The sequence below is a fragment of the Bidens hawaiensis genome, unplaced genomic scaffold, assembly GCF_021521415.1.
Source record: "Bidens hawaiensis isolate Kalapana, Puna unplaced genomic scaffold, B.hawaiensis_p1.1 tig00007137_1, whole genome shotgun sequence".
Classification (NCBI taxonomy): domain Eukaryota; kingdom Viridiplantae; phylum Streptophyta; class Magnoliopsida; order Asterales; family Asteraceae; genus Bidens; species Bidens hawaiensis.
This window is the reverse complement of record NW_027491491.1, coordinates 439720-460494: the sequence shown is the minus strand read 5'-3', so window position 1 is coordinate 460494 and position 20775 is coordinate 439720. Positions and strand designations below refer to the sequence as shown.

At 34.6% G+C, this 20775-nt stretch overlaps 3 protein-coding genes and 1 pseudogene across 4 annotated transcripts; 3 read left to right on the top strand and 1 right to left on the bottom strand.

The window, feature by feature from the left end:
• The first annotated feature begins 5829 nt into the window (after window positions 1-5829).
• On the top strand, window positions 5830-8664 carry LOC143634600 (CDP-diacylglycerol--glycerol-3-phosphate 3-phosphatidyltransferase 2-like). The gene is made up of 7 exons (XM_077102630.1): window positions 5830-6385; window positions 7157-7254; window positions 7352-7402; window positions 7485-7598; window positions 7925-7981; window positions 8064-8149; window positions 8242-8664. Exons 1-7 carry the CDS (start codon window positions 5974-5976, stop codon window positions 8360-8362), a joined length of 939 nt encoding a protein of 312 aa, XP_076958745.1. The 5' UTR covers window positions 5830-5973; the 3' UTR covers window positions 8363-8664.
• Window positions 8665-9298: 634 nt separating this feature from the next.
• Window positions 9299-11813, top strand: LOC143634611 (glutathione S-transferase L3-like). The gene is made up of 10 exons (XM_077102647.1): window positions 9299-9607; window positions 9726-9797; window positions 10378-10438; window positions 10548-10634; window positions 10749-10847; window positions 10936-11038; window positions 11134-11210; window positions 11308-11415; window positions 11551-11631; window positions 11730-11813. Exons 1-10 carry the CDS (start codon window positions 9366-9368, stop codon window positions 11739-11741), a joined length of 942 nt encoding a protein of 313 aa, XP_076958762.1. The 5' UTR covers window positions 9299-9365; the 3' UTR covers window positions 11742-11813.
• Window positions 11814-11986: 173 nt separating this feature from the next.
• On the top strand, window positions 11987-15233 carry LOC143634590 (2-oxoadipate dioxygenase/decarboxylase, chloroplastic-like; annotated as a pseudogene). The gene is made up of 7 exons (XR_013153889.1): window positions 11987-12280; window positions 13202-13358; window positions 13876-14094; window positions 14303-14424; window positions 14505-14669; window positions 14762-14916; window positions 15002-15233. The product of XR_013153889.1 is annotated as a 2-oxoadipate dioxygenase/decarboxylase, chloroplastic-like (transcript).
• A 336-nt stretch (window positions 15234-15569) lies between these two features.
• LOC143634589 (uncharacterized) lies at window positions 15570-18969 on the bottom strand. The gene is made up of 4 exons (XM_077102620.1): window positions 18168-18969; window positions 16509-18072; window positions 16224-16430; window positions 15570-16122 (listed from the first exon to the last, which is right to left on the bottom strand). Exons 1-4 carry the CDS (start codon window positions 18452-18454, stop codon window positions 15808-15810), a joined length of 2373 nt encoding a protein of 790 aa, XP_076958735.1. The 5' UTR covers window positions 18455-18969; the 3' UTR covers window positions 15570-15807.
• Between the last annotated feature and the right edge of the window lie 1806 nt (window positions 18970-20775).

Here is a 20775-nt window from a genome sequence, read left to right as displayed (position 1 = left end):
AACTACCAACACGATATGAGCAAGATTTCCCGAAGTCCAGTGACCGAAACCTGCAAAACAAACACCGTGAGTCTCGTTACAGGAAGGACAAGAGGGGGGTCTTCCTGTAACCACCCTCCGGCTTGAGAATCAGTAACGTTCGTAATGGACAAAGTACTGAAGTATATAGACTAAGTGTAGTCAGAATATAGGTGAGTGAATGAATACCTCATACCGTTTGACAAGGTATTTATAGCCGAAGGATGATGGAAGATGGTTGGGGCAGCTGTCCTCTTCTAGAAGATCTATGGTAACCGCCTGGACACGTGTCCTCTTGTGATAGGTTGGGCTATACGTCTCATGTGCATGAGTATAACAACCTGGACACGTGTCACCAGCTGATAGGATGGATCGCGCCCTGGCCATGTGCACGGTTATAACAACCTGGCCAGGTATCCTTTGTTCATTGGTTAGTATGTCACGTATTCCCCAAGTAAGAATCATGAACCTCCTTCTAGAGAGTACTTGAGTGGTGACAGCTGTCCCGCTGGTACTATCTTCCGATTGTTTAGGCGGACAGATGTCCTGCCCTGGGGATGACTTTTGAGGATGTCAGGATGCTTCCGCGTGTGCTATGAGGACGTTCCTCCTCACTCGTGATATGCGGGTGATCCATGTGTCCCGCGGGTGGCTTATAAGAGGATTCTCTGTGACCCGCGGGTGGTACTTAAGGGTGTTTGGGTCTTTTTGGTACCTTACCTCTACAATAATAATATTTTATATCACTATTTTTAAGTATAAACACTTGCTTACAGCAGAGGGTTTAATAAGTATCAACTATCAAATGTTTGGTCAAAACGCGTATCGGTCAAACTGAAGTCGGGTTGCAACTAGTAGTTAAAAAAAACAAATATCAAAATAGGTTCATTAACGATGATGGTGCCGAAGATGGAGGTTGTAGTGGAGGTCTCGGCAGCCGTAACTATAATGGTCCTAAGGATGACAACAAGTACGTATGCAGAGCTCAACTTAATTTAGTAAGGCTATGTGTAGTGGATGAGCTACAAAATGGGCCGATTTGTGACATTTGATGCATAGTCAACAAATTAAAGATTTTTGTTTTAGAGGTGTAATGGTGTTGCAGTCCATATATCTATATATATATATATATTACACACACATATAATATAATAATAATAATAATAATAATAATAATAATAACAATAAACACAAAACATATATCGTAGAAATAGCACTTATCGCTCCCCCCATCACCTCACTTATCGCCCAATTTTGGGTAAATTGTCACCCCAGTACACTCACCCTAAATGAGCTTTAATAAAGATAAAATTTGAGTTCAAACTCGATTAAGCTTGAGTTGACTTGATTTGAGCTTTTAGCTAACTACAAGTAACGTTTACACATAATTAAAATATTTATGGCATATGTTTTGGTAGATACATCAAGTAAGTTCTGGATAAGACTTGAGAGAGCAAAGGGGATTGGAAATCTGTGCTCGGGCTCGGATTGATTGCCGGAGTCACCAACCACCGACAAAGCACTAAATTGGCTTCTCCGATGGATGACTTGATTCATTGTTTTGAGGGTATTGTAATTTATCAAAAGAATATCTGTGGGTCAAGTTATTTTAAATTCTATTCTTTGTCATCTTACACAAATTTAATTTGTTAAAAGAAAATATGTTTATATATATTTATTGTGTTTGGATAAACGTTTATAAAGACCGGACCATCCATCACAAACATGAAATCATCAAGAAATTTATTCAAACTCAAAAACAAGAAGCCCACAATATCACGAGTTGAAAAATATATAAACAATTTAATCAAATGATTTAGAGAAAACAAGATTCATCATCAACTTGACAATAGCTTCCACAACATACAAAAACTGATATCAAGATCTCAAATATGAACTTTGATGATTGGGAAACACGAAGTTATAAGCTAATGACGAAAACTATTCTTTTAAAGACACGTCTTCTTCGCTTTTAAAAAGAACGCGAAACCGCAATAACTTGTATCCAGTTATGGGTCTAGCCCACACAAATCCAATCCATCAATAGTCAGCACTCAGTAAAGTCCAACAAAAAATAAAAGTAGCCCAAAATAAAATTTAATAAAAAAATTAGAGAACATTTACAAATTATACAACCATAAGTTTAATATTGAATAAAAAACAAGCATATATATTCACCACCATCAATAATATTCAATTTAAATTACATATAATATTAATATTCTTATACTACCTCCGTCTCATTATAAGTGTCATATTTTGATTTTTCAAGTATTTTTTGTTTAACTTTGACCGACAATATTTTTGTTTGTGTTATATAATACTTGATGTAAAATATATGAATGGATTGGGTTTTAAATGTATTTTACATTGATATAATTTTCATCAAGTATTATATGACACGAACAAAAATATTTACGGTCAATGTTGCAAAATAAAAACTTGAAAAGTCAAACTAGGACACTTATAATGGGACGGAGGGAGTATGTGGCATGTGTCGGGACACAGAAATGAACCTTAACAAAGAGAAGCTAACAAACAACATGAATGACTAAGACGTATATTTTGTTCGTGTATTTGATAAAATGAATATCGCTTTTTATCCACGTGCATTCAAATAAGTGTATGACAAAAAAAATATATATGAATTTCTTAACAGTTTCTGAACGTTTAATTTATTTACTGCTCTAGTTAAGTTTTGCAATCATGAAAAAGAGAATAACGTGACCTTTCTGTGAAACCTTTTTCTTTTCTGTTATTAAATTTGTTCTTTTCTATTTAAAAGCTAACTTATGGGATTTCGAGTAATACATAGTTATTACCAAATTCTCTCTCTTGTCCATCATTTAGAAAACACAATTGGCCCACTCAATTATTTATCCCATTGCGACCTAAAAGACTACAATTTGTGTCGGTCACATCTTAAATCATATTGTTATTTCCTCATACGGAATATGACAATTTAAGGTATAATGTTGAATACTAAAATACTTATAAATAGATATTTATGATAACTACATATAATAATTAGTCACTATCACTGGTTTTCAACAAATAAAGTGATCACCGTTATCAAAATTCATCTTCTCCATCAAAGTAATTAATCATTTAGAAGGCATAAATCATGACATAGGGGTGCAAGGAATTTGAAATAATTAATCCAATAGTGTCCTAAAAGTTAGATGTTTAGTTCAATTGGATTGACTTTTCTACCAATGTAAATTATAATATACATTAAACAAGCTAGGAGGTGCGGAGTACATGTTTGTTTTAGTTTATTATGATGTTAGAGGTGAAACCCCTAACGAACGAGCGTAAAAGGGCAGCGCCTCCTTGGCGTAGTCTCGGGACAACGCCACTGGTAGCTGGGTGCAAGGAGGGAGCGCTCGCCTCCCTAAACCATTGCGTTTTCTTCTCTTCTTAAAGTAATCATATAGTTTATTTCATTGGTCACAACTCACAAACCACACTAAATATATATTTTCTAATGGATAACCCTGAAACGGGTTTGGCCCAAAAGAATGAGCCTAAATTTAGTGATCCATAAAACATCCTAGCCCATCCACCCACTTTTATAAGGGGCTCAGTTCTCTATGTGAAGCCAGAGGTGCACATCATAACCGGTTAAACCGGTTTCTAACCGATTTTGTAACCGGTTAGAAACCGGTCCAGTCCTAACCGGTTACTAACCGATCCTAACCGTCGGTTAGTAACCGGTTTGTATATTTGATTTCAAAACCGGTTATAAACCGGTTAACCGATTTTTTTAAGTATTATTTTATAAAAAACCGGTTATTAACCGGTTAACCGGTCCGGCCTAACCGATCAAAACCGCTTCTCCAGCCGGTCAAAACCGGTTAGTACCCTAACCGAAAAACCGGTAAAACCGGTTATTGCCCGTCAAAAAAAAAACCGGTTAGCAAAAAAACCGGTTAACCGATTTGTGCACTTCCATGAGAATATTTACTCTCTCATACACGTAACACATAGTTCCCACTTTCTATGTTGCTCTTATATATATGTACATGATAGTTATGATGAATAATAAACTAAACTAAGCATTGAAGGGTGGTCTCAAGGCGTCGGCCTTAGCCCCCCTCTAACGGGTTCTATGTGATTTGTGCATATTCAAAGAAAATTAAAGAAGACAGAGTGTGTAGGTCAAGCTCTCCAATCACTACAGTAATCTATATCTCCTCTCATTGGCCATGTGTCACATCTCTATTTGATCACGGGCCACATCTACGAAAATTGTGCTCAACATGACTAGACGTTCTGACAAACTGGAGTGATCCTAGTAAATTTAGCTGTGTAAACAAAGACTCGAATGTAACAAACGGAGCAATCCCATTAACAGTAGTTGTATATGGGGGTCACGACGTGCTAGGACAGTGGCAGATCTAGACGGTAATTTCAGGGGTAGCGTAAACAAAAGTAAACGTACTTTAAGATTTGTTTGTTTACCAGTTTCGCGTTTACCGGTGCCTATTTATGTGTTTTGCGTGTAGCGGAGCCCAATATAGGGTTTCGCTTGTACAGGTGTTTGGTTAGACGTGTGGCGTGTCCAGGCCCGACTTCTTGAAACAAGTGTACCGACGTCCGATTAACCCGTTTGCAATGACGGATCAAAACAAGTTGGTTTATAATGAGTCGCCCCAAAATAACTCAAACTTGTTTGCTTATTGATGTTGTAAAATTATTCAAACTTATTAATATATTAATACAATAATTTTATTGATATCTTTTGATCATATCAAACGCATATTGTTAATGAGTAGTTTTAGTGTTTACTCAACAAATATATTACTAAATACAATATTTATTTATATAATAAAATAAATGACAATTGTAAACCAAATATAATAAATAAATAAAAATATCTAAATTTGTTAACTAATCTAACAACAAAACTTATCATTTAAACATATTAATTTTATCTATTCAATTTTAACTAGAATATTTGATTTACAAGTAACGTGAAATGTTTAATTATAAGGTGATTTAAAATTCAAATCAAACTAAATAGTATTATTTGCAACTTTGTTGAACTAAACGGGTTAATAATAAATTTGCTTATAATTTATTTTTACTTTTTTATAAAATCCACATTCTTATTCCATTTTCCCCACTCATCTTTCTCTATCTTCCAAGATATCATCCTCCATAGATTTCAAGTTAGTTGCAGGTTTTTGTTAACTTTGAAATGTATCATTGAAAGGTTTTAAAACATTTTTAAGGGTAACATAATATAATTTCAGGGGTAACATAATACATGAAACATAAAAAATAATTAAAAATTTTCACTTCGCCGAAAAAGTTGAGGGGTAGCGGGCTTCTCAAATAGATCCGCCCCTATGCTAGAAGGTCATATATATATAAAGAGCTGTTGAACTAAATTGCAAATGTATGATTCACTATTTCGAAGCAATCCATCATTAAAATTGTGTCAAAACACGAAGGACGTTGCAACGTATCGCTGTAAAAAAAATCATGCTTAAAACAACTAAACATTAATAAACCAGACCAATCCTATACAATGAATTGGTTTGGATACAACTAATCCTTGCAATCTACTAGGGCAGTCATATAAAACGAAGTACAATGTACTAGAGCACTCATACTTGTGTGGCCAACTAAATTTCTTATGCTCAAGTTTGTTGTCAATCTTGTTTAATATCAACTCAGTTCAACTTTTTAACAAGTTAATCTCAAGTAGTTTAAGTAAAGATGTTACTTTCGAACCATAACACAAAACTCTAGGGACTTTAAATACCACTATAAAATAGTTCAAGGTCAACTCCGTATTTTCTCCTTTAATGCTTCAACTTCAATCAACCATGGCTTCGCTAACCTAAGCCATCAACACTTCCCATCCAAAGAACACTTGCTAACCTAAGCCATCTGCGCATATTAGTAATAATTAGTCTCGTCATCCGCACCATACGCCGAATCACCATGCCCTTAAACCTTCTCAAACTCACCTCATCTATTTACATCCACAACCACCACCATCATATATGGCTTCGCCGGCCAATTACCATCGCAAAACATAAAACACCGTCTCCAACCTCCGGCTGGTGGAGAATAACCAGCTTTGCACCTCAACCACAGGTTATTAATAATAATAACAAATTAGGGTTTCGTGGTCCCAAAAGGTTGAGATATTATTGTTCTGTTAATATGGAATCGGTTAGCAGTGATAACAGAAATGGTAAACGGATAACGGAAACTGACCGTATGCCTACGGTGCCTACGGACGATGACGGACATCTTAAACCTCCTCAACAGAATCCGTCTGCGAAGCTGCTTACATTGCCCACGATATTAACGATTGCTCGAGTCGCATCCGTTCCGATTTTGATTAGCAGTATGTTTTTTTTTATCCCGTGTTGATTGATCATTGAAAATGTTTGAATTGTAGCTCGATTATTGATAAATATTATAGGTTTGTTGCAATTATGGGTCAGCAAGCCTTTTCCGTTAGCCGAAATTAACAGATAACGTAGATTAACGGACCGTTTATGGTTTAGGGCGTCTTATAACCGAACGCTAACTGAAACCGAACCGAAAAGAATTAAGGCATGCTTAAGTCGAGAATCTCGAGATGAATATATGTATATATATATATATGTGGATTGGTATATGTGATAATATTGTAACGAAAAAACTTGAGAATATGTATAATTAACCTTCATGCGACCAATTCTTTTCTCATGTTCATTTAGTCAAATTGTAGTTCAAACCTGGCTTGGTTAATCAACCGAAAATAACTGAAACCAAACCATATTGAGCTTTATAACTGATTAACAGAAACCGAAGTTTGGTTATGGTTAAGGAAATCTAGTAAGCGAAGCTATTAGTTATGGTTTGGTTAATGATAGAAACCGAACAGAACTGCAATTTGTACACCCCTAGTTTGAATTGTGGACATGTTAATGTTAACACCTAGAAATTGTAGAATTTGGTTCAACAGATGGATTTATTTATAATTTTGCTAGTTTTGTTGGTGCTACAATGAATTTTGTCAAGCATGATGTTGCAAAATGCTTATTGCTCATGATTTGACAAAATCATGAAACTGATGTAGTGGATTTAATGAAACTAAGTAACTAACATATCCATTTTCTTGTTCTTTTAGCTTTTTACATGGACAGTCGGTTAGGAACAAATGCTACCACGGGTATTTTCATTGCTGCATCAGTTACAGATTGGCTTGATGGCTATTTAGCAAGAAGAGTATGCAGTTTTTATGCTCTTTTAACTTTTGATAAAGATAATATGGTTCTTTTCATTTCCTAAACTAATGATTCATGGGTTTTATCTTCAATTGTAGATGAACCTGGGAACGGCATTTGGTGCGTTTTTGGATCCGGTGGCTGATAAGGTACACCTTTGCTACTTTAGACATTAACTCGTATATTATGTTTTGCAGGTTTATAAAGTTGTATGATCGTTTGTGGTTGCAGCTTATGGTTGCTGCTACATTGGTCATGTTATGCACAAGACCTCCAGAAGCTGCTATGTTTGGGCAGCTACCATGGTTGCTGACTGTACCCGCTATTGCGATAATTGGCAGAGAGGTAAATTCTTAACTTTAGCACATTGTTAACACAGATGCAAGATACTGATACTTGTTTTATATGAGTATGGTTTATCAATTAGGGGGAGACATCAAAGCATAGTGTTTTGTCATTATATTGCTGTCTTTATGTTTCACTAATTAATGTTTTAGCTGTTCTTCAATGGCACCTATCAAGTTTTGATATTTACAAATCTTTTTAGATTTTTATTTGATTAGATGTGAATGTATAATACTAAGTACATAGTAGCTAGTACATACTCAGAAGCATATTCATGAAATTTAAATGAATTTATGAATATTAAATTCATCAATGATGTATGGCAGATAACAATGTCTGCGGTTAGAGAATGGGCTGCTTCTCAAGGGAGTAAACTTTCAGAGGTTTTATTTTAAACATTTTTCAAATCCTTATTCATATTTTATAGATTTTGTTCATGTTCAATGATAATGCATGTTTTTCCAGGCAGTTGCTGTAAATAATTTGGGAAAGTGGAAAACAGCTACACAAATGACTTCATTGACTATTCTTCTTGTTGTTCGAGACAGCAGGTATGTTCCATTTGACTCTTTAGATATAAAAAGTCATTGATTATTGTTTTGTTAAACTAAGTGAGGGTTTTTGAATGCCTGAAACTATCCAGTTTTAAAGACGCAGCGTTCATGGGTGCAACGGGTGTTGGTCTTCTTTACATGTCAGCTATGTTAGCCGTATGGTCATTGGTGGTGTATATGAAGAAGATATGGAAAGTAATGCTGATGTGACAACACCTTTTATAGTTAGTGCTGACAAATATGCTGTTCTTGAAGCCCAAATGGCAGAAGCTACTTTTCTACCGGCAATTATATTATGTAATTTTTTGTTTGTTTGTTTTGAAGCTCAGTTGTTCACTAGTTTTATTGACGTAATACATAAAGAAACAATTTTGTGGTTGTATAGTTGTATTCTTGGTATACCTAGAAATTATTATTATTGTGAATTGCTAATTAAACCTGATTTCTAATCAATATCATTGCTTTCTATCACTAGTCTCATATCCAGCCAGGAACTAGTTACATAGGCAGTCTGGTTGGCCCGAATTTTGATTTTTTTCTAATAAAAATCCGTTTATTGATTTATTTTGTATGTTAGGCCTATTTATTCCAGGGTTTGTTATCTTGTAATATTGTATATTCTATATATCATTTTAAATTATAATTGATTCTATCATATTTTAAAATCGGTCCTACATTGGACCGATAAGACTGTCGGTTTGAATCAACTAATAATACTGATGGTTTGATGATTGATCATTGTATTTTGTGATGTTTTTAAATCAAGGGTTTAGGAACAATGAGGCTGTCTTTTTGCAGCCATGTGTGGCGTCCTCAATTGCCCAGCCAGCCAATCTGTCTCACTTATGATCAAGATCTTTGATTTCGTCTAGTCATGAACTTATCAGGAGGGCGACAACTCCTCGTGACCGGCGGCGCATTTGATGTGCACCCACATCTAGGCACACATACACGTTTCTAACTAACGAGTCGTCTCTGATGAGATCCAAACTAACCACTAAATATCTTAATATAAAATGATTAATAACTATTTAATTGAGATGGTTAAATTTAATTAAAAAATAAAGTGACCAAACTGACCACATAAATAGTTGTATGGGGAAAGTGGTTCACACACTTCACACAAAACACAAAGGCGAAGTGAAGTCATCAGAATAAAATCAGATACGGTTGGTTTGTTACTGGTACAGAGTATCATCAAATCATAATAAAAATGTCTGCGTTGAATCTAAGTTATTATTACTTTCAATCTCACTCTCCACTATCATCAAAGAATATCACCTCTGTTCCCATTCTTGTCTCTAATCGTAATAATAATAATAATAATAATAATAATAATAATAATAATCTATCTTCTATCTCCACCACACACCCATTAACTTTTCATCACAAAAGACCTCTTAATAATATTAATAATAATATGTTCGTAGTTCTAGCAACAACAATGGCTACTAGGTAACTCTCTACTGCCGGTTATTATTCGGGAAATTTGTTTCAAGAATTTGGTATTTGAAGGATCATTGTAGATTATCTGTTGCTAATGTTTGTTTTGATTATTATTGGTTGTTGATAGTGTGCAAGATGGTCTTCCACCAGCTCTTGATTCTACTTCAGAACCACCTTCAGTTTTTGATGGAACCACTAGGTAAACTTTATATGCCCATCACCTGTTTTGATGAAATGCCTGAATGAAACTTGTTTAGGTGGTCTGGTCTCCTAAAACTAGGACCGGCAATCGGGTCGGGTCGAGCGAGTTTGTTTAAAAAATATATAGTTTAAAAAAAATTATTGTACATTTCAGCTTTGTTTCTGGTTTTTCGGCACTGGTTACGCGTGTTTAAAAGTCGGTTACACACATTCCAGTGCCGGTTACACGTACCCGAGCTGGGAAACGGCCAAACGCATGTAACCTGGCCATGTACATGCTTAAGTGGCGTTGGTTACGCATGTTTAAAATGCCAGTTACGCGACCGGACCAGAAAATGCGCGTAGCACAGCCCCGGTACATGCTTAACTCAGCGTTTGATGTGTAACTGGCTCCGCATGAGTAGCCAGCGTCTTTTACGCTGGGGCCAAAACAATTCAAAGTTTTGAGTTGGTATTTGGAGCTCATTGTATTTAAATTCAAGCTCAATTTGCTCTGGTTACAGTCTTTTAGATATGGAGCTGATGTTCTCATATGCATTCTTAGCTAATTATTTGAAATATGTTTACTTTTTTGTTAGGCTGTACATATCTTACACTTGCCCGTATGCACAACGTGCGTGGATTACCCGGAACTGCAAGGCTTTCCCTCTTTCTCTTACATTCACCATTACTTAAAAATTCATTTTGATCAAATTTATCATATGGATTAATTACAAAAATTCAATTTTTGTGTTTAAAACGTGAACAGGGTTTGCAGGAAACGATTAAACTAGTTCCGATTGATCTAAAGAACAGACCAGATTGGTACAAGGAGAAAGTTTATCCACCTAACAAGGTGATTTTCTTGCAAAAGTTATATAATCTATAAGTGTTTCTTCATGATCATAATCATGCTACTTGTAATGTGTATTTAAAATTTAGTTGCTTGTGGTGTGTTGTTATGCCATAGGTGCCAGCTTTACAACATAACAATGAAGTTAAGGGTGAAAGTCTTGATCTCATCAAGTATATTGACGCTAACTTTGAAGGACCGTCACTTTATCCGGAGGTAAGCTTTCATCTTTTGGATTTTAGCTTTATTGGATTAAATTCATTTAGTTAGCTATAAAATTAATAACTATATAACTACAATAAAGGATGCTATCAAGCAAGAGTTTGGAGAGGAGTTGCTTTTATACACCGATACATTCTATAAATCCGCCACCACCTCATTTAAGGGAGACGGGATTGATGATGCCGGTATCTTATCCATCGTTTCTATATTTAAATATCAGTCCGTAAAGTTTTGAAATTAAAAACCAGATATGACATGGTCTTTTGTGTGATTGCAACAGCTGCTGCATTTGATTTTATTGAGAAGGCTCTTTCCAAGTTCGACGATGGACCGTTTTTTCTAGGTCAATTCAGCCTGGTAAGTAAGATGAACACCTAACTGATTACATATATTTCCAACTTATGATGTTGGTCTATGGGACCATGGTTATCTTAAATATATATATTGTGTACAGGTAGATATAGCTTATGCTCCTTTCATTGAAAGATTTCAACCGTACTTGCTAGATGTAAAGAATTATGATATTAAAGTGGGCAGGCCAAAACTTGCAGCCTGGATCGAGGTACCACTCTTGCTTTCATGATTTCTACCTTATGCAAGATTTGTTCTACTTTCAAGTCTAGTTTTTCTGGTTTCTGTCCTCGTAGACAATAAGACATTGCATCTACATTACTCAAGCAATTGGTTTCCCTTGCAGGAAATGAACAAAAATGAGGATTTCAACCAAACTAGACGGGATCCAAAGGAACTTGTCGAGAGCTACAAAAAACGTTATTTGGTACCTATTAATAGTCTACTGTCTGAATCTATTTAAACTAAAATAACTAATTATGTTAGAAATATGTTTATTCTTATCGAGTGTTTGAGATCATGCAGTCTCCAGCATAAGGTTCAGGTTCTGTCAATCAGTCACACAATGGGATGCAAGAACATTGCATGGACAAGAAAACCAGATTGTATAGGATATTTGTGCAATGTACCGTTGGGAGAATAATGTTAAGTTTTTGTGTTTAATCTATTTTCTAGCATTGTTTGGTCAGTACAATAATTAAGTTTTTACCATATTCTATAAAGCAAACCATCACAACAGAATAAGCACACCAAGTTTTCAAGTTTCAAGCATTTTTCAAAAAATGGGCAAAGTTTCAACTTTCAATCCATTGTGCATCAAGTTTCATAGTTATGTAAAGATTGTTCGCAAACTATTGCCACCATTTACCACTTGTTTACAAAGGGAAAAACAATCCAAACTCTTTACCCAAAAGAAGAGAAAAAAAGGTTACAGAAATGTAAGTAATATCAACACTAATCAATTACCACAGCAAGAATCCTTCACTAGAAACAGGGCTAGAAAGAGGATCAAACGGTTTCCCGAGTGTGAATGTCTAGGGTTATCGTATCCACTACAAAAGATTACACGTGAGATGGTATATGTAAAATATAGGAATTTTCACACTGGATTTTAAATTCATGAAACTGATTTTTAACTAGCTAACTACACATTTGTAGTGAATAGTGATGACTGATGAGATGAGGTTGGTCTAGACAAACTTGGACCGAAACTCCAAGCCCGAAATATTCAGACAAAGGCTCAGGATAATCAGCCCAATCCGATATTATTATACGGCCAATCCGGAAAGAAATACCGGGTGTGGACGAACCGAACCAACATTACCGGACAAGGGATGAAAATGCTCTTTGGATAGAAAGGCTTGGAGGTGAGGAAGGAAGCCGCGACATATGGCCGCAGGTTCGAAGGCCTTGTGGACGGCCATGTACGTGTAGCGTAAAAAGCCTTTATAAAGTGACCAAACCACACTAACGAAAGTATGACATTATCTTCTTGTGGATATAAATTTATTTATAATTTTGTAAAATAATGAAAACCACGTAAACTATATATAAAGATACAATCAAATAAATACAGGAAAACATAATCAAACAGAATCCCATCTCTTATACATGATAATAACACTCTAATAATATTTATAATGGTGATTGTGAGAAATAGCCAAAAGTGTGATGTGGAAGATGCGTGTGTGCAAGTGTAAGTAGATAAGTTTTGATAGTTGAGAATACTATTTCTAAACGCATTCCTGATTAACTATTTAAGGATGTCATGGCATCTCTCATCCATCACAAAAAACCTCTTCATGTCTCTCCCAATTCCATCAACACCAGTCAATCATCACAAACAACTTTCCATTGCATGGATCCCAACAACATTATTATTATTATTATTCATCATCATCCCAGGTTTAATATTATATAATATAGCTTTATTCAAATACATATATGTATACTTGTACTAATATTTATCAACCAATTTACTTTTAATGATCACACAGGAATTAGATGTTGGTGGTGATCATTCATTCTTTAGGAGTGTGCTTTCAAACATGGAACAAGTATATCTCGATCGAAACCCGACTGATATTGGAGCTTGTCCACTCCACTGATGCTAACCAAATATGCTATGATCATCTTGCATTTCGCACATTCGGTGTACGTAAATATATAGAAACAGGATCAAAACATTTTATTCTTAAAATGAAAACAGTGAAAACCAATTTGTTGTTGTTATTAGGTTTATTTTTATAGGTGTTTGCTGTTATTTTTTGTTCGTATTTGCTAATTTTCGATTATGAGACGTTATAAGTATCTGTTGATTTATATTTTGTTGTTATTATTAGATTTTTTTTTCTTTATGCTGTTATAACTATTTGTTGGTGTTTGCTGTTATTATTTTTATTCTTGATTTTGATTCTTTTGTTGTAACTTTTAGGTTTTTTTCTTTGTTATTACAAATCATTGTTTATGTAGATTGGTATTGTAGGTGGTATTGTTTCTTACGTTCTCATTTTTTTTAAGTTAGTATTATTTCCTACGTTCTCATGTTAAGATTAAAATGTACATGAACCTTCCCACATATATATATATATATATATATATATATTCATAACTGCGTGACATGTTATAATAATTTCGTATTATTATTATTATTATTATTATTATTATATAGGTGAATGGTCATGGGATTGAGTCTATGTCAAAGTTATTCCTAGATTTTGGTTATACTCAACGCGAAGAGTTAAGGTTTCCCAAAAAGAAGCTAAAAGCACTCTGGTTTTCTCCTCCTCCTGTTAGTACTAGTAGTAGTAGATCGAGTGGCGTTGATGGACCGCTGCTTAGAGTCTTCATTTCAGAGCTCCTTGTTGATCAAATGAGTCAGCAAGCCCAGGTTTGTGTTGTTGATCAATTGTGCTTATCTGTGTTGTAGAACTCGCTAGGCGCTAGTTGCGTTTAATCAGATTGGAATTTATATGTAAAATTTCAAATATACATATATATACCAAGTTTTGACCGATTTTGACTAAATAGCGATTAATTGATGACAAGCCGATATGGAGTTTATTTTGATTCTGGTGACTTAATGATTGTGTTGATAGGATATAATAAGAAAATACACGGGGCTATCGGGTGCTGGACATAAACACAGTGCTCTATCAAGTGCTCTAGGTTGTTTGACATGGCCGAAGCCATCACATAGCGAATTCCAGCAGTTAGCCAGGTTGGGTTGTTTACGATATATGTGTGTATATATATATATTGTTGTCTTGCTCATAATTAAATTGGTTCCGATCCATGTAGAGAAAGCGAGTATGCTGCGTGGACTCTGGTCAACAGATACGCATTGAATCATGTAACCATATCCATTCATAGGCTTAAACCCCCCCTTGAACGACATCGACAGCCTTAATCATTTCATTCAAGACAAAGGCTTCAAGTTGAACTCTGAAGGGGGTGTTCTCAAGGGTTAGTTTAGTTTTGTTTTCCTTACGTTTTATAATATTGCAAAACAATGTCCAGAGTATATTTATTAAATCATTTGGATGTGGTTGTGACAGTGAGCCCAGACGGTCTGCTACTTCAAAGTTCAACGGTTGCAGATTCTGTACCATTTGAATTTTCTGATGGCTTCGAAGAACAAGTCCCCTGTTCGTACATAGAGTTTGCCCAACGTCTTGTATTGCCACAGTACAAAGACTTGCCTCAAGATAAGGTAGGGTAGGGTCGGGTCGGGTGGTCTTTCGTTCTGTCTTTCTTTCTTTCTGCGTGTTGAATTCGTTTTGTGTTGTGTTGTGTAGGTTGAGGAGGTTCATAGAAGAGATGGTTTTGAGGTTGGCAATGCTGACAAGATATTTGAAAGCACCTCACAAGATCAGTTAACAAGGAGAGCTTGATTTGATGTTATGTTATGTTTAGTTAATGTTTGATGTTACTAGAATAAACCAGAAACAGATTCTAAGTTGTTTGGAACTAAACTTATGTGCCAGATGCGACCGGTTTCGCTAATCTAAACTTTATTTGTTAACAGTAGTAGTAGTAATAATATACCGTGTATGGATGCATTATTATGCTCTGTTTGCTCATTTGAGAACACATATATATTCGTGTACAGGTAGATATAGCTTATGCTCCTTTCATTGAAAGATTTCAACAGTACTTGCTAGATGTTAAAAAATATGATATTAAAATGGGCAGGCCAAAACTTGCAGCTTGGATTGTACTTTCAAGAAAATCAGATTATTTCCTATACATGTTAACTGAAGAATAATATGTTACATAAGATATTTGTGTAAGATATTGTTGTCAGTATAAATCTTTTTTTTGTCAAACTGGTCAACAACAAATGATCAATACAATAATTATACCATCACAATAGAATAAAACACACCAAGTTTTCAAGTTTCAAGCATATTTCAAAAAAATGAGCCAAGAATCAATCCATTGTGCATCAAGCTTCAAAGTATATGTAAAGATTGTTCACAAACTATCACCACAATTTACCCTTTGTTTACAAAGGAAAAAAACATAACCAAACTCTTTTACCCAAAAGAAAGAGAGAAAAAAAAATAGTCACACAAATGTAAGTAATATGGACACCAATCGATTACCGCAGCAAGAATTCTTCATTAGAAACCGGGCTAGATAGAAGATCAAACGGTTTCCCGAGAGCATCTTTCAAGATGGTAATCTGGCCTTCTTTCATCAACACGTCTTCGTCTAAAGCTTCTACTTTCTTCTTCAACATGATAATTTCAGACTTCAGCAGCATGTTATTCTCGCTGCATTGCTGAACATTTTCCCACAACATGTCTCGTTCTTCGGACACTTTTGGTAGTATCCCATTAACCACCGATAACTCCTTTTTGAAATCTTGTAGATTGGTTTGCAGGTGATATATGTTTTCATCTTTCTTGATCACCTTTTCAAAAACAAAACAAAAATCCCACAACTTATAACTATAATATTCTATTGTAAATGTTGTATTACCATCAACTATAATAAAATTATAATGACCATTACCTCGAGTTCAAGGTCTTTCATCTTGTGAGTAACGCAAGAAAGGTTATCCATAGCGTTTTGCACTTCACATCTCAGAACATCGTTTCCTCTGACGGCTGTTGCCAGCTCAGCCTCGAGTCGTTCCACATCGACTTCTTTTGAGTACAATTTCTCCCTCAGTAAACTAGTCATCAAAGCTTCTGCTTTCAAATCAGATTTCATAACGTCCTGCACAAGTCAAACAAAAGCATCATTATTATGCATACAATATATGCTTGACCTCAAGAAGCATAAAGTCAACTTTACCTCAGAACACTCCTTATCTGCAGTTGACTTTTCTTGCAGCACATCAGATACATTCTGCAGACTTCTTTTTAGGCTTTCGACTCCTCTTTTAAACCCTTGAACTTTCATATCTGATTCCATGATAAACTGGCTATCCAAGCCGTTCTGTAATCCCTTTTCTTTAATATTTTCAATCAGCTTTGAACATAGGTTGACACTATCATGAATCAAGCACATTCCTTTATTTTGCAAGCAATGAACTCGGCTCCATAATTCTTCATCAAGCTTAAAGGTTGAAAAGCAACCACCTTCTGAACTTGCTTTTAAACGGTGTAAAAGGTTTATATTCTCGTGTCGAAGAGAATCAACTTCAAGCCTATATGATTCCACTTCTTTCCTTAAACTTTGTTCAACCCTGGTTAACCTCAACTGCTCACTTTGCAACTTTGACCGTTGGTCTTGGTCAAAGTTCCTTGCTTCTTTCTCGAGACTTTCACGCAACCCTTCAATGGTTTTATCTTGTTCATTGGTAGTTCTAACAAGTCTTGTAACAACTTTATGCAATTCTTTGCACTCTTTATCTTTAGCCTCAAAATTTCTTTTGAATAGATCTCTATCTTCTTCAGCCGCTTTATATTTATCTTTTAATTCTAAAAGATCTTGATGAAGGTTTTCTTTCTCTTTGACTGCTTCCTCCATCTTTATGGTCAAATCTTTGACTTGTTTACCCGAATGCACAACTTTGCTTTGATTATCCAATGCTTTTTCACCAAGTGTCGAGACTTCTCTTTGAAGAGACACGTTTTGTTCTGCAAGTTCCCTTACTCTTTCCCGAAGCCTTTGTTTTTCCAGTTTATACTTCTCGAGCTTCATTGACCACTCAGTCGACCTTCTATCTAACTCTTTCTCTAAAGTCAACTGCAACTCGTTTTTCTCTTTTTCAAGCTTCCGTGTACGAAAATCCAGTTCAGCTTTCAGTAATATAACCTCATCAACATCTTCAGATTCTTCATAATCCAAAACCCTAGTGCAATTATCATCAAGGCCACAATTCTTTTCACCAATACTCGGCACACAGTTTTGGGACCCAGAGTAAACATCTTCAAGTGTGACAGGAATATCACGGTCAAACTCATTCGAGTCAACCCTAGGCAAAGCGCGAGACTGAGAAAGTCTTTCAATAACATGTTTTGCTAGTTTTCTTGGGGACTCATGTGCAGTCGTGTTCTCGACCCACTCTCGTGTAGACCTATAGAGTTTAGACTCTTGACTCGAGTCTCTAAATGAATGTGATCTAGGCTTTTTAGTCAAACCACTATCAGCATACCGTGGCGGCTTTTTTCCACCTCCGGTTGGTTGACACACCTGGCATCTAGTGTTGGCATTCATCTGTCTGGGAATCTGTTCCTGATGTTGTTCACCATCAATGTATCGGTCTATCACTTTGTTTGAGCAATACGATGATGTTTCGGATACATGATTATCAACTCTGCCAAGATTCAATTCCTCTAACCTTTGTGCAGTATCTGCTGCAGCATCTTGAAGCCATTTTGATCTTATAGGCCTCTCGGGTGTAAGAGCACGACTGTCAAACAATAAAAAGGTTCAAACTTATTTAACTTAACATAGACAAGCATACTCCATTTTCATTAAACAGCTAAATTTAATAAAACTGTTTACCTTGAAGGACGAGAAGCGGATGGCTTTCGAGAGATATTACTGCTGCTGCTACAAGGAGAGTCGGTTTGAGTTCTTAGCAGTCCACCATCTGGAAAAGTAGCAGAAGAATATGATCGACTCCTTCTAAGAAACGGGTTGTTTTGGTTTTGGTTTTGGTTTTGATTATGATCTTCATATGCAGCAGCCTTTTTGGATCTGGATTGTCTCTCTTTACATAGAGACGGTACTTGATTGTTCGATTCATTGTTAGATGCAGATGCCTTGAAAAAGAACAGTTTCTTCATCATTTTGACCCTCGTAAATTTTCAGTCAAAAACCGAGTAACCAAATGATCTAAAATTATAAAGAATTCGATTAGTAGGATATTCAAATTACAATAAAAAAAAAAGCATGAAATAAAACTGTTTCATCAGCAATTGATGTAAAGAACACATACAAAAATTGAGTTTCTTGAATAATATGCAACAATAAATCAAGAATTAGTAAATTTCAAGACTTTAAATCTTGAATCCCAAATTAATAACAAAAAACATGCTGACACTGACTTCAGAAAAAAAAAACTTTTTTATAAACATAAAACAAACCCTAAAAGAATCAACCAACTTGTATTTGATGCAGAATTGAATATATCATGTGTCAGTAAGTAGCTTTTCTAATAATTTCTACATAATTACCAAACTATTAATCTTGGAATAAAAAGACAAAACTACCCTCATCTTCTCCACTCTAAAACCCTAAACCAGAATTCACTAAACCCTAATAATTCATATATATCAATTACATCAAGAAACACAATAAACAGAGATTATAAGATTCAACGGTTACCGTAACGGAAGAAAAGGCATCAAGAATTCAAAAAGATTTGAAATTTGAATCATCAACGGTTGATTAATACTCTTAATGTTTAATTTAAGTGATTATTGATGTCATAATTTGTTTCCATAATTACCCAAATATTCAAAATCAAGTAATTAATTTAATAATAATAATAATAATAATAGTAATTATACATATTTATATAATTATATAGATATTTATATATATAAATTGCAATGTAGTGAAGGGTATGAAGAGTTACCAGAGCAGGTGGTCGGAGAGTGGCCGGCGGCGAGTGTTGTGGAGAGAGAGAGAATAAAGATGGAAGTGAAAGAGAAAAGATGATGACTCTGCTTTTGTGAAAAAGACAGGGACTGGAAATGGAGACAGAGATAAGTTGAGGGGGTGGTTTTGTAAGTTTTATATAGAATTTGAATGTTTGGAGCGTATACTTTTTGGGTGTGGTGATCGAGAGTGCACGGATGCAGGAGGTATTTTGGTGTACCTGCGTCGCAGGACACATTTGTTTTATTTCAAAATATTTGTGATGTTTGTGTCATAATTTTAGGTGCAAAATATTAAAAGAAATAATTAAAAAAAAGTCATGTTATATAAAGTCATAAACCACTATTGGACATCCAAGTTATCATTTGCTAATTATAAAAAATATTATTTTTATTGGTAGTTAGATGACAAAATTGAAGGCAGACATGAAATAAACTCATGTAGTATTATTTTTTCTCGTGTATACGAAAAAAAAGACGACAAGATGCTTGAATTTTCGTCTCACCGTGTATCATGCCAGAGAATTTTACTCTTGTGGTGGCACAATAAATGTCACGTGGTAGCCAACGGTATGGTTTCACGGGGAAACACCCAAGCCAAACTTTGAAACCAACGTGAGCCTGATTAAAACAACATAATCTGACCATAGTGGGATATCGGGACTCTTTAAATTTAAAGAGTGCGTTAGCCTATATACAAAAACATCACCGTTCAAAAAAAACTATTTAATTGAAAGAGATATCACAATTATTTGAAGTGTGGAATTTAGGCAATAAGTATCACTTATTAATAACTTACTTATTTAAATTATTTAAAAGGGATATCAACATGTATGATGCAAATCATTATGTGTGTATTTTATTTTATTCTTGATAAATATTTTTATGTATAATTGTTGGATGTTGTAGAACAATTTCAGCTTCAAAAAGAATACTAATGATTATAGTGCAAATTTTATAACAGTATTAATATTAATAAAAAAAACAAGAGGCCAATAGACAATATAGTTTTACTTAAATTATGGTGCTAGTTTATATATTCAAGAGTACAGTCTGCCAAAAAGCAATGAAGCTTTATTTTGGATAACCAATTTCATTTATAGCTCTAAAGATTTCTCTCTCAAATTATATGTCGATCAATTTGGTGTTTTCGTTATATAATAGAAAATTACAATAAAAAATATTACGTAATCACATCTATAATCTATACTTTCTAATAAAAGACTACAAGTTTTGTCACTTGTCACTCCTATATTAAACCTCACTTTTTTAAACAAATTTAAAATAGTAAAATAATAGTTATCATTCTTAAAACTTATGTTTTAAAATTTGTTGATTTAATATTTACTTTCTATTTTTTTCAAACATTTGATATTTATAATTATTTTTTACCTTAAAATTATTTGAAAGACTATTGCACAAAGACTGTATTAATAGTATTTAACAGGTTTATTGTTTTATACTGATTTTTTATTAAATATTGTATTTTCAAAAACTATCGCGTAGTA